The sequence below is a fragment of the Olea europaea genome, chromosome 15, assembly GCF_002742605.1.
Source record: "Olea europaea var. sylvestris chromosome 15, O_europaea_v1, whole genome shotgun sequence".
Classification (NCBI taxonomy): Eukaryota; Viridiplantae; Streptophyta; class Magnoliopsida; order Lamiales; family Oleaceae; genus Olea; species Olea europaea.
Window position 1 is genome coordinate 12,265,265 of NC_036251.1, and position 13,991 is coordinate 12,279,255.

Sequence of the window (13,991 nt, forward strand, 5' to 3'; positions counted from 1 at the left end):
AGATCTTTCAGGTGGTATTTTTTGGTAGCATCATTGGCGCCGTCTGTGTGAATCGCTACCAAAAGCCATGGTGAATACACGATCAGGTTTTCCACCAGCAAGCTCATCCGCTCCAAATCCTCCCCCTGAAGATCATCCTGTCCCTCAAGAGGAATCATCAGAGATGGCAGCACCGCCACCGGCTATCATTACCACTGGAGCTTTTGAAGAGCTCCGCCAACAAGTTACCACATTGACTTAGTTATTAAGCCAAAGAAACTCACACCCACTGCATACACCGACACTGGATGGTGATCTTATGGCAGCTGCCCAAGCTCGCGCTCCACAAAACATACCTGATAATGGTGTTGGAACCTCGGGTGTACCTCCTATGACCGCGGCCTCAAGGGCAATAACGATAGAGTCAAGTGAACTTGCCAGAATCATCCAAGAAGGTATTGCCGCGGGCCTAGCACAGAAATCGAAGGGGACAATAGGCTTTACCCCTAGCACTCCCTTTACTCCTGAAGTATTGTCCTACCCCCTTCCGGATAGGTTCAAGTATCCCAGGATAAAGGAATATGATGGGACCACTGACCCTATCAACCACCTCAATATATATACCGATATCATGAACCTACAGGTCGCACCTGACGCTATAATGTGCAAAGCATTCCCTCAAACTCTTACAAGCGCAGCTAGAGATTGGTTCTCTACATTAGAGCCAAACTCTATTGCTTCATTCGCAGACTTAGCTGATAAATTCTCCGCTTTCTTCCCAAGTAGCAAGCGAATTAGGAAGACAGCGGCATCACTTATGCAGATGCGCCAGGGACCTAATGAAACATTACGCAATTTCATGAACAGATTCAATAAAGAAAGACTTCAGATTCCAGATCTATATATTACAGCTGCGGTTTCAGCTCTGACGTACGCTATAAGATACAAAGCATTCAAGATGTCTTTGTCAAAACCCCCCCCAAAGTCAGTAACTGACCTACTCACTCGAGCTGAGAAATACATCAATATGGAAGAAACTCTAACCCCAAGAAAGGATGCTTCACCTTTACTTAGGTCGGATAATAAGAGACCGCGTGAGCCCAATCAACGAGACGACACTCCTCGGGTCAAGCCAAGACAAAACCCCCGACCAAAAACCTTTACTCCCTTCAATACATAAAGGTCCAACATCCTGATGGAGATCAAGGAGCTCAAAGAGCTTAAGTGGCCTCCCAGAATGCAATCATTACCTGAAAATAGAGACAGAACCAAGTACTGTGACTTCCACCGGGACCAGGGACATAACACCGAGGGTTGTTTGGCTCTAAAGCAACAAATTGAGGCTCTCATTAGGAGGGGTTTTTTGGGCTCTTATACTAGCCATGAAAAATGCCCGAGGAACAAGCAGAACAACATACAGGAAGGGCGTGGCAGTGAACCACCAATGCCAGGCACTATTAACGTTATTATCGAAGTACCAGCTTCAGGAGGAGACACTAACAATGGACGTAAGCAGTATGCCAGACAGCTTCCAGCCTCCTCCAATACGGATCTTGCTCATACGGAAGATATAACCTTCGGGTCGAAGGATTTGGAAGGAATATCTTTCCCCTAGGATAACGCCCTAGTCATATCAGCTATCATAGCTAACTTTGAGGTCAAGAGGATTCTTGTGGATAACGGAAGTGCAGCTAATGTACTGTCTCATAAAGCTTTTGTTCTGATGGGTATCTCAGTAGAACAACTCAAGCCTGTTAAAACAACCCTCCAAGTATTTGGTGGCGGGGTCATTGCCCTTGAAGGTATTATTGGATTACCCATGACTTTGGGATCTGAAGGTCGGCAGGTAACCTATATCATAACTTTCAAAGTTGTCCGAACTCCGATGGCCTACAACACCATTCTGGGAAGACCATTGCTAAATAAAATCAGAGCTGTTATCTCAACTTTTCACCTGGCGATGAAGTTCCCCACATATAGTGGAGTTGGAGTCGTCCGAGGAAGCCAAACCATAGCACGCCAGTGCTATGTGACTAGTTTCTAAAAAATGAAGGGAGACGTCATGCAGCTTTCAGAGCTCGAGCTCGAGCTTGAAAATCGTGGGAGACTTGCCCCGGTAGAGGAGTTGGTCGAGGTCGAGCTTGAGCCTGGTAGGAAAGTGACAGTAGGGAGTGACCTTGACTCAACCATCATGGCTAAACTCATAAGTTGTCTCTCCCAAAATCAAGACGTATTCGCTTGGACAGTTGAAGACATGCCGGGAATTGACTCCGAGGTTGCAGTACACAGACTCAATGTAAACCCAAGAGCCAAACCTATCAAACGAAGGAAAAGAGAGTTTGCACTGGAACGGTGCGAAGTCATAGGAGAAGAGATTGCTAAGCTTCTCAATGCACAATTCATCCGAGAAGTGCAATATCCTGACTGGCTTGCCAATGTAGTTCTCATGAAAAAGGCCAATGGGAAGTGGCGAGTTTGCATTGACTTCACTGATTTGAACAAAGCATGTCCGAAAGATAGCTATCCCCTGCCCCGGATTGATAGTCTCGTTGACAGCACTTCGGGTCACAAATTGTACAGCTTTTTGGATGCATTCTCAGGGTACCATCAAATATCAATGGTCACAGAAAATCAAGAGAAGATCTCATTCATGGCCGATTCAACCATCTATTGTTATAAGGCCATGCCATTCGGATAAAAGAACACAGGGGCTACCTATCAGAGGCTAATCAACAAGGTCTTTGCTGATTTGATTGGAAAAATCATTGAGGCTTACGTAGATGACATGGTGTTCAAAAGTAAACAGGTGGATGATCATATCACTGATCTTGAAGAAGTGTTTTCCACACTGCGAAAATACAACATGAAGCTTAACCTGACAAAATGTGCCTTTGGGGTAGCATCAGGAAAGTTTCTAGGTTTTATGATCACAAATAGAGGAATAGAAGCCAACCTTGACAAAATCCAAGCCCTAATATCTATGGAAGCCCCAAAGAGCAAAAAGGACATCCAAAAGCTTACAGGTCGGGTAGCAGTATTGAATAGATTTATCTCTTGGGCAGCGGACAGATGTTTCCCCTTTTTCAAAGTTCTAAGAGGCCACCAGAGCTTTGAATGGAATGATGAATGCAATCTAGCCTTCCAACAGCTTAAGCAAACTTTAGTTGTACCTCCGGTTCTTGCCAAACCAGAGCCTGGTGATACTTTGTTCCTTTACTTGGCTGTCTCTTGAAATGCCCTAAGTGGAGTACTAGTAAAGGAAAAAGGAAAGGTGCAGCAACCCATCTACTATGTCAGTAAAGTGCTTCTTGACACCGAAACTTGGTATAACCTTGCGGAATAGTTAGCTCTTGCCTTGATAGTAACTGCTAAAAAGTTGCGGCAATATTTCCAATCTCACCCCATAATAATTCTCATCAATCAACCACTCAAGCACATACTTCAAAGGACAGATGTCTCAGGAAGGTTATTAAAGTGGGCGATCGAGCTTGGCGAGTTCGATATAGAATTCAAGCCTCGACCTTCCATCAAGGCACAGGCTCTGGCCGACTTCATAGCTAAACTCACTCCAAAAACACAAAGGCCCGAAATAGAAAATCCAAGCATGACCTCGAAAACCTGGGAGATATTTATCGATAGGGCATCAAATAGCTCAGGCTTGGGGGCCGGGATAATTATCATCAGCCCAGACAAAACCACTGAAGTTCAATGCGCGCTTAGGTTTGAGTTTGAAGCAACCAACAACGAAGCGGAATATGAAGCCGTGGTCATTGCTCTCGAACTTGCCAGAAGTTTGGAATTAGAGCATATCAGAGTCTTCAGCGACTCACAGCTTGTTGTTGGACAGATCGAAGGATCCTTTGAAAGGAAAGATGAAAAGATAAGCTTGTACTGCCTAAAAGTGCATGATCTTCAAAGACAGTTCACAAATTGTGAAATATTGAAAATAGCAAGAGCAGATAACTCCAAAGCTGATGCACTATCCAGACTCATTTTCATGAGGATAGATGGACTCGACAGAACAGTGCACATCAAGATTATCACAAAGCCTAGCATAAACACGAAATCGAGCGTCATGGACATTGACCATGAGCCTTCATGGATTGATCCAATAGTTGAGTATATAAGTAATGGAAAACTATCTCCTGACCCTCGCGCTGCAAGGAGTATTCGGGCCAAAGCTGCTAAGTATTGTAGTATCAGAGGGGTGTTGTTTCGAAGAAGTTTCACACTCCCCTAACTGAGATGCCTCAAACCTTCCAAGTCTCTCCAAGCCCTGACTGAGGTTCACGAGGGAATATGCGGAAATCACCAGGGAGCCAGAGCCCTTGCCTACAAATCAATAAGGTATGGGTACTACTGGCCAACTATAAAGAAAGATGCAGCTGAATATGTCAAAAGATGCGACAAGTTTCAGAGGTTTGGTAATGCTATACATGCCCCTGCAGAAGAGTTGACCTCTATCCATTATTCGGCACCATTTGAACAATGGGAAGTAGACATCCTTGGGCCCTTTCCCATGGCCCGAGGACAGTTAAAATTTGCTGTGGTAGTAGTTGAGTACTTCACAAAGTGGGTAGAAGCCGAACCCCTAGCAAAAATATCAGAAGCCAAGCTCAGATCATTTGTATGGAAGTCGATTGTATGTAAGTTTGGAATACTTAAAGTACTTCTAACAGATAAGGGAAGGCAGTTCGACAATTCACAATTCAGAAACTTCTGTGTCAATCTCGGGATTGACCATCGTCTGACGTCAGTATCGCACCCTCAAAGCAATGGCCTCGCTGAGGTGACAAATAGGATCATACTTCAGGACCTTCGCACCAGGATCGAAAATGCAAGAGGTGACTGGCCCGATGAGTTACCCTCCATACTATAGGCATATAGAACTCCACATAAAATAGTAACAGGCGAAACTCCTTTCATGTTGGCCTTCGGCTTAGAGGCCACTATCCCCATCGAAGTCAGTCTCCCCACTTTAAGGAGAGTTGAACCCAGCATGGAGGACCAAACAACCGAACATCTTGACTTACTTAAAGAAGTAAGAGAGCAAGCTTTACTGAGAGCTACTAGTTACCAAAATAAAACGGCAAAGTACTTCAACACCAAAGTCAAGTCCCGAGAATTTAAGAGTGGCGATTTGGTTCTAAGAAGAGCAGAGACAGCTGGACACCCTCCAGGTAAACTTGGACCGGTATGGGAAGGGTCATTCGAAGTCATACGAAGGATCAAAGGCTGAGCATACAGCCTTAGAGACACTTCAGGAAATCCACTCCCAATGCCTTGGAATGTAGATAACCTAAAAATATATTACAAGTAGAATAGCAATAGCATCGTACTAGGGCTTGCACGCACGCCCGCCTTATTTTTATTTTTCAGTAGCTCGGGTTTATCCACCCTTGAGCATTTTGTTTTCCGTAGCTCGAGATTATGAACCCATGAGCATTTTTTGTTTTCACTAGCTCGGGCTAAGTTCCCTTGAGCACCTAATAATATTCAAGTTTTTTCCTACTAGCACTACTTAAACTTTGGTGTAACGACGTGCTTCGGGCATGTAGCCAACTCTTCAACATTAGTGTAATGACGTGCTACGGGCATGCAGCTAATAACTCTGGCATAATGACGTGCTTCGGGCATGCAGCCAACTCTTCAACATTAGTGTAATGACGTGCTACGGGCATGAAGCTAATAACTCTAGCGTAATGACGTGCTACTGGCATGCAGCCAATAACTTCGGCATAATGACGTGCTCCGGGCATGCAACCAATTCTTTAACGTAATAACATACCTCGGGCATGCAGCCTACCCTGTGCTCTAAAAGTAGCAACATACATACAAACCAAGGCCATAAACCCCGACCTCTCTCGTATTTAAAATCAACAAATGGCTAAGTTCGGGGTCGGGCCTCTTTGCATGATAAAGATCAAACCCAACCCCCTCTGCGACCTAGAAACTGTCTCGAAGACTATGTGACAAAAACTCCATATAACAACTGTGACCTTTAACAATCGAATTCACAGGAGACAGATCACACACGAGCCCAGTGCCTTTTGCACAACAAGACACCCTGAGCTTAAAACACCCAAGTTATAGTCAAGTGAACAGCTCGAACTCGTCATCTGGATTGCCTTACTGGTCCCTAAGCTCGACCTCGATGAGTACATCAAGAATCGAGCTCGGACATGCCTGAAGTTCAACGTCGAGTGTTGATCGAATTCAAAAGCCTTGTGCATTGAAAACAAACACAAGTAATGAACTAATGTGCACGAACATTCATCGATTAAATTAAAAACAAGGTAATGTGCACAAATATTCGTCGATGAAATTAAAAACAAAAGTATCAACCCAGTTCGAGCAATATTACAAAAAAATTTCAAAACATCAGGGTCAAGGACCTAATCAATATCTACAACCCTGACATCGCCCCCTTGATCGCCAGTCCCGACGTCACCTCCATCACCATCATCATCCTCACCATCTTCCTCGACCTCAGAGGCAGAATGTTCGAGCTCCCCTGCAAGCTCGTTCACTGTCTTCAAATCCTCGACCAAGGATTTTAAATCCTCAGGGACCTTCGTGTGAAGATAAGAATGGGCAAGGCGAAGCCCGTAATGGTAAGAGCCCAACCCATATTATCCCAATAGGGTCCCAAACTCGTCAGACTTCTTGAAGTCTTCAATAGCTTGAGCTCGAGCCTCATCACGAGCCTTCACCAGCTCTTTCCCAAAGCACCTCTGGGACTGCAGAATCTCGATCTTAACTTCCCCGACCTCAGCCTTGGATGTCTCATGTTCTTCTTGGAACTTCTTGAGGTCAGCCTCAGTAGTCTTGAGGGCTTTTTCTAGGCCACGAGCTCGCTTTTCAGCTCGCTCTTTCTCCTTCAAAACCTCTTCCATTTCATTCGAAATGTTGATACCATTCAAAGTAAGACCTCGCGCCACACTCAGCATCTGCACAAAGAAGGAAAGAAAGCTCGAAGTCAGTTCGATCAAAGAAGATGAAAAAATAAAAACACAGTTAAGGTCGACATCTTACCTTTAAGGTCAAAACCTCCAGTGTCTTGACCCCTTCATTAATGTTGACCTCCTTTTCGAACCTTTCGACGAGGTCCTTCACAAGGGCATACTCCGTGTATTCCTCGAGGGCACTGTCCGAAATAGGCTCGAAGCCTGAATCAGCGACGCCATAACACCCCCGAGCTCGATCTTGATATTTCGACGTCCCATGAGGCGTTGAGATCGGGCTTCTTGACGTCGAGGGTTGACCCCTAGGAGGTGCCGGGCTCTCAACATCCACTGTAGGCACCCTAACATCAGTATGCCTGGCCCTCTTGTTTCCCTTTTTTGGGGTCGGGGCTTTGGACATTGGCCCTTTCGCCTTATGATGAACATTGGCTAGCAACTTGGAATGATCAAATGACATCTCTAGATCTGCAAGAAACAAATCACAAGGCATTAGCAGATCTCAACATCAGGAATACGACGATAGAGCATAAAAAGAAAAAGACATACCCTCGAGGCCTTTAACATTTGCAAGGTCGAGGGTGTCATCCTCGAGCAAATAATCGATCTTCTCTGCCAAGGGGTCGTGGTTAACTAACCTTATTCTGTCCGTCTCTAGAACCTCAAAATACGCCTGACCCTCATTAAACCTATCCTTACCAGGAATTTCCCACCTCAAGCTAAAAGGATGGTCGGGGTCTTGGGGTTTTACAAAGAAAAATCTCTCTTTCTAACCCCGAAGAGAGCTTGGGGTCTCAGGCGTTCTAAAGTCCCCCTGGGTTGACAAATACACAAAATAGTTAAACCCCGACGAGTACTTCATATCGTACACCATCCTCAGAAGGTCGAGCCTAGGCTCAATATCGAGGCATCTACATAATATAAAGAAATAGACCAACAGCCTCCAACCGTTAGGGGCCAACTGGCCCGGACACATATAGAACGACGTTAAAAAGTGGACAAACAAGGCATGAAGAGGCCACCGCAGCCCAGCCTTAAGGGCATCCCTAAAAAACGTCATCTCCCCATCTCGAGCTCCTAAGATATCTTCGGTGCTCTCAGGAACCCTAACATCACAAATGGGCATCACCCCAAACTCTCTAGCTATCTTAATAATTACATGTTCCTTATAGGTGGTCGGGTTCTTTGGATAAGTCAGTACCACCTCCCTTGGAGAGTGCAAGCTAACAGGAATAGTTAGAGTGACAAGGTCTCGACCTTGATCACCCGGAGTTTCGACAACCATACTTGGGGCAGTAGGGTTCTCATTATCCCCCGAACTCTTAGAAGGCTTACTACTGTCACTATTACTCGACCCCTTACTGCTACTAGTACTACCACTACTGCTACTGTTCGACATTACTCTACTCAAATAATTAACAACTTAAAGGCTCGAACTCTTACCTTAATGGCGATCGCTCACAACCCACTATCCCCGAACTCGAGCTTTTTTAGAGAGAGTGGAGAGTAAAAAGTGAAAAAGTGAAAATGAATAGTGGGGATATTTATAGGGGTCATGGGCATACCAACAGTCACTTAATCTAAAACCCTTAAAATAGGACAAGTGGCAAACATCCAAGTTCGAGCTCTGACAACCAGCCACATGACAGATATGTGACACAACAGATCTCCAACAGGTAAATAATAGGTGTCGATGTCGATATCAAGCCACAACATTCTTTTTGCATCTCAATTCGAGATCGCAGACTCTGCACGATCTACAACTCAAATGCACGAGGGCCTATGATGACTCCGGATTGGGTATGCCGAACTAGACCTCATTTTGCCCATAATCCTCGACCTCGACCTATGACCCCCAAGTTGATCTTGGCATCTCACGCTAGTTTAAGGTCAGGGTTTCTTTTATCTAATTTGACCTTACCCACCGAATTAATCTCCAAAAAATAGACCCAACTAAATCTACTCTTTCCCTGATTAGAACTCTAACAATACACTTCTAATTAAACTCCAACACCTAGTCCTAAGGGGAAAATGATTCTTTCAGTAATAGAATCCTTCTAGAGCTCCCCCACCAACACCTATAAATACTTGGCCAAGGCTCAACATCAAGGTACGTTTTTCATTATCTTCAGTTTATAGCATCACACACTAAATTCCCTATCTGATTTAAGCATCGGAGGGGCGACGAGCACACACCTCGTTGCCTTTGTTGCAGGTATTCACAGACCGATCGTGTTCATCAAAGTGAAGTTCGACCATCAAGCTCGAGGTCTTTTAGGTGATATTTTTTGGTAGCATCACCAGCTAACATTTTTTCTTCTTGTTACAGATTTTTATTAATAAAATTTGACTTTTGTTTGGCTGAAAAATGATCGGTTGCATGTGTACATATCTCAGCACAACAATCTCAAGTACATAGAAACTGTACTCAACTAGTTTGATGTCGATCGGAGAATTGATTTCAAGAACTCATGTCTTGCTTTTCCTGCATGTTTACCAAATGTTTAATTCTCAGTAAGCTAATTAAACAGCTTGTGTTTAAAATGATAAGAATAAAAAAGACACATAAATTATGTTGCTAACACAATTTAAAATGCAAGACAACAAGAGTTCCTTGGTCACAGGGGCTAAAATGTGATTTTTTGCTAAGATGCAATGACTTCGATAAAGATAAAAAGAAAACTAGACAAAAGGATAAATACTTCAGATCAAGGGATCAAGTTTCAAGCGCCCAACTGGAAAAAGCTTTCTTAAATCCGTCTGATAATTCAAGCAGGTCGATATAAGCTAGTAGTTGAGAAAGTTTTCATTGCCCCGGATAACAATGCTGATATCGATCTTAACATGTTGTCAATCATTGACAACCTCAGTATTTTCTTCAATTACTCTAGGGGTAAAATAGGCTTCCACCATTTAATAAGGGCATTTCAGAGTGATTTTTTAGTTAGAGATACTAAGGCAAAGAACAACAAGGATATCACTTACACAATTCACGGGTTTTCCTTTGCTTTTCAGGTATGAGTTCGAAATGATGTTACTTGAATACTAATCAAATATGTTGTATTAAATGAAAATGACATGAATAAATTATTTTTTCCTTGTCCAATAGATATGAATGTTAATGGCGGTCCTCGAGACCGATGAAAGGTTTGTTGACAGAATTAGTCTACATTTCCTAAGGATTCTTAGCTAGACTACTTCAAAATAGTCGCATTAACGTACATATAAAGCATTCTTCAATACAGATAGTTTCTAGGTTTAAGTTATTAATTTTTTCAATTCCTAATAAACACGACCTATTCAAATAAATTCTTACTATTCGATATTCACAGCTTGATGTACCCATATATCTACGCTCGTTCTTCTAAACGATGCTCCAATGCCTTAGTTGGACGACCTTGTTCTAAATATGGTCCATGATAGTTTCACACATAGTAAGAGGGCAACAAAAGAATCAGAGGATTATCTAAGGTTGAAGGCAATGAAGAGGAATTGGCTACAAGATATTCCAATGATGAGGGCAGGGCCGGCCCTGGGGCCAAGCCACCTAGGGCCTCAAAAATATGGCTTGGGCCCAGGCCTCAAAATTCATAGTAAATGTGTTGGAAACTTGGAGTCCAGCAGGCAGCAGTTCAGCACGGCAGAAAAAGGAAATCACCGTCTCACCGACTTTACTCTCTATAGATATGTTGCTGCCAACTGCAATATATATATGTGTGTGTGTGTGAGATGAGAGAAGAAATAGAGTGTGTGAGTGTGAAGAGAAGTGTGGTGTGAGCTGTGAGCAGAGACTTGAAACTTCGAAGTGTTAACTGTGAAAAGATAGCAAGAAGGAAGAAGAAGAGATATACTAGAGAGAGAGAGAGAGAATCGTGTGTGAGAGAGTGGAAGGAGACAAAATTGGTTGCTGTGCTTGTGAGTTGAGTGGAAAGTGAGAGAAAATATTATTTTGTACACATATAATGATAGTCCATAAAATTGTGTGTTACATTCCTAAATAATATTATTAGTGTGTCTGGGAGAGATTTTGTGGCCGATTTTAATTGCCTTTTAGGCCATTGCTAGTCCCATCAGCCGGATTTGTTGACTTTCAATCTCACAAGGGCCAATTCATTCTGTCAAGTAACGGTCCGTAAATCCATTTCAATTCCGAAATAATTGGTTAGTATTTTTGGTGCATTCAAAATTTGTAAGTTTATTTCAATCAATAAAAAATATTTTCTTTTGGTATTTAAATTCAACAATTTGATACAAAGTTCAACATTATATTCATTTGCACTATGAAAACACGCTTTTGAAAATTTGTCTTTCATCATCAATGCAAACATAAAATAACGTAGACTCTCTACGACAATGATCATTTTCTTTCTCTACATTCCATACCATTTTCGGGTTGTAAGTGATATTTTATTTTACAATTCTATCTTTTAAATTGTACAAGGTTTTCATATAAATATAGATATATTTTTTTAATTAAATATTGATACACCTGTAAAAAAAAAAGTATAGGGCCTCAAAAAAATTTGTCGCCTAGGGCCTCCGTATTCTCAGGGCTGGCTCTGGATGAGGGGACTGGTAGTGATGACCAATCCTGGGAGTCCAAGGATGACAGTAAGGACAAAGAGTACATTAGTAATGATAGTGGCAATAAGAGTGGTAAAAAGACTGATGGAGGTCATTTGTGTGATGAACTTGCGGGTACGCCTATACATATTGATGTGATTTTCTATGAAGGTGCATTTTCTATACCTCGTGTGGCCATGGATTCATCCCATGTACATATCCCATCTTTTTCTTGATAAGAACCTTCAACTTCATAGCCTTCCCTAATAAAAGCGCATGTATAGACTATGTTAATGGATCGGCAAGCAATGTTCGAGAAAGGCTTGAGGAATAATGCAGTGAGATCAAGATTTTATACATTTGAAGTATGATAGGGTCAAAAGTAGGTTCAATGAGATAGCAACCGTTTTGAGTGTAAATGAAACGCTTATCGAAGTATATGCCCAAACGTTTAGGGATGCGATCTGTCAACATATAATTGTTGAACTTGCAGGTTTGAAGGAATTGTTGGTAAAAAAATAGATTTAATCCTGCTGAGGACAAGAAGTAAGCAGGGTGAGATGCATGCAAACACGCGGAAGGTAAAAAATTTAGATAGAGGTAATTTTTTTTAATTCTTAACAACTTACATTATCATAAATTCAAGTCCATTTCACTTCTACACAAAATGGACAATGTGTTCATTAATTGTGTATTGACATTACAACTATTATGTTCACATAGATGGAGGAGACATGGAACTAAATGATACATCCCCAGAAAACCTTTAAATTCCTTCCAATACTAGTTTGATGGAATCGAATGGGATATTCCTGAGCATAGATAAATGAAATAGGATGAATATGTTCTTTTCTTCATCTATTGCATAACTAATGCGAACCATATCATATTTGCATAGACTCGTGAACTTCCATACCGTTGGGAAATTCTCTGAAAGCCACATGTGAGCCTTTGACCATAGGAAGGGCCGACATGGATGCTCCATTAGTGGTCGTTGTACCATGTGTTGATGATGAAGTCGTTGTGATTAAGAAATGATGCTCGACATGCATTCGAGTGCCTGTAGTAGCGATGAAGATGCCTTTCACTAGGCAGATTATGAAGAGAGTCAAGAAATAGTAATTTTTTTGTATCTACGTACCTTGGAATACTATGCATATTATTTATTTTTTCTAGCTAGGATATAACGATTCCATTGCTTCTCTAAGTTGTGGTATATGGAGTGATAAATGATCGATGTTTATGGCACTTTTTTATGTAACTGGACCAGTATTGAAGCTTATATGTTAGATTTTTAAGTGCTTTATTAACATAAATGGGTTAATATTAGTGCTAATGTTTCGTTGTAAGAACACTTCAAAGATTTATTGTTTTACAAACTTGCTAGGATTTGTAGTTGCTCCCGATGTTTTTCGATTTTTAGTTTTGATCATGAACGAGTTCAAGGAGGTAAGACCCATTATGTTGAAATCCTTCTAATTGAAAGGGAGATCTTAAACATAATATACACTCGTACACATAAAGGTAATCAACAACTATTACTTATATGCTTTTGTATACACATTAATATCAGAATAGCGGATATAATCATAATTCAATAGGTCAGGTCCACTTACCTTTTCTTTTGTTGATTTCAAATCTTTTCAATGGATTTGATTGGTATAATGTAAAATAGGGATCTTTGGTGATTCAAGAGGTGGCTTATCATTATTCATAATAATGAGAATTGACTGAAAAAATGTTCAACTTTCTAACTAGAACTACTATACTCTAACTCAGTATAATGATAACGTATTATCCAGTTAGTTACTTTTTTATTCCAAATAAAAAAAAAACATGATTTTCTTTTAGTCTTCTTGGGATCGGGTCTTTTATTAGAAAGTCTAGGAGTAGTATTACTTCCCAATCCAATGTATTCGGCCTTTTCGTTGGGATTGATTCTTTTTTGTATATCCTTATTCTATATTCTATCGAACTCATATTTCGTAGCTGCTGCGCAGCTCCTTATTTATGTGGGAGCTATAAATATTTTAATCATTTTTGCTATGATGTTCATGAGTGGTTCAGAATATTACAAAGATTTTCATCTTTGGACCGTTGGGGCTGGAGTTACTTCAATAGTTTGTACAAGTCTTTTTATTTCACTAATTACTACTATTCCAAATACGTCATGGTACGGGATTATTTGGACTACAAAATCAAACCAGATTATAGAGCAAGATTTGATAAGTAATAGCCAACAAATTGGAATTCATTTATCAACAGATTTTTTTCTTCCATTTGAACTCATTTCAATAATTCTTTTAGTCGCTTTAATAGGTGCAATTGCTATAGCTCGTCAACAATAAATCTTTAAAACTAGGAATTCCATTCAAATAAAATCAACGAAAATGAATGTTATAATCCTTTAATTTGAATTCCTATCTAAAATAGAAATGCTTTATCTTTAGGTAGATCTATTACCAATATATTCCCTGTTGTTAGAAT

The 13,991-nt window shown here is 41.2% G+C and overlaps 2 protein-coding genes across 2 annotated transcripts; both read left to right on the plus strand.

The window, feature by feature from the left end:
* Positions 1-1,174: 1,174 nt before the first annotated feature.
* On the plus strand, positions 1,175-2,023 carry LOC111411250. The gene is made up of 2 exons (XM_023041799.1): positions 1,175-1,487; positions 1,608-2,023. The coding sequence occupies exons 1-2, from the start codon at positions 1,175-1,177 to the stop codon at positions 2,021-2,023; spliced, it is 729 nt and encodes a 242-aa protein (XP_022897567.1).
* Positions 2,024-12,733: 10,710 nt separating this feature from the next.
* LOC111411251 (NAD(P)H-quinone oxidoreductase subunit 6, chloroplastic) lies at positions 12,734-13,917 on the plus strand. The gene is made up of 4 exons (XM_023041800.1): positions 12,734-12,773; positions 12,892-12,953; positions 13,078-13,170; positions 13,307-13,917. The coding sequence occupies exons 1-4, from the start codon at positions 12,734-12,736 to the stop codon at positions 13,850-13,852; spliced, it is 741 nt and encodes a 246-aa protein (XP_022897568.1). The 3' UTR covers positions 13,853-13,917.
* The last annotated feature ends 74 nt before the right edge of the window (positions 13,918-13,991 follow it).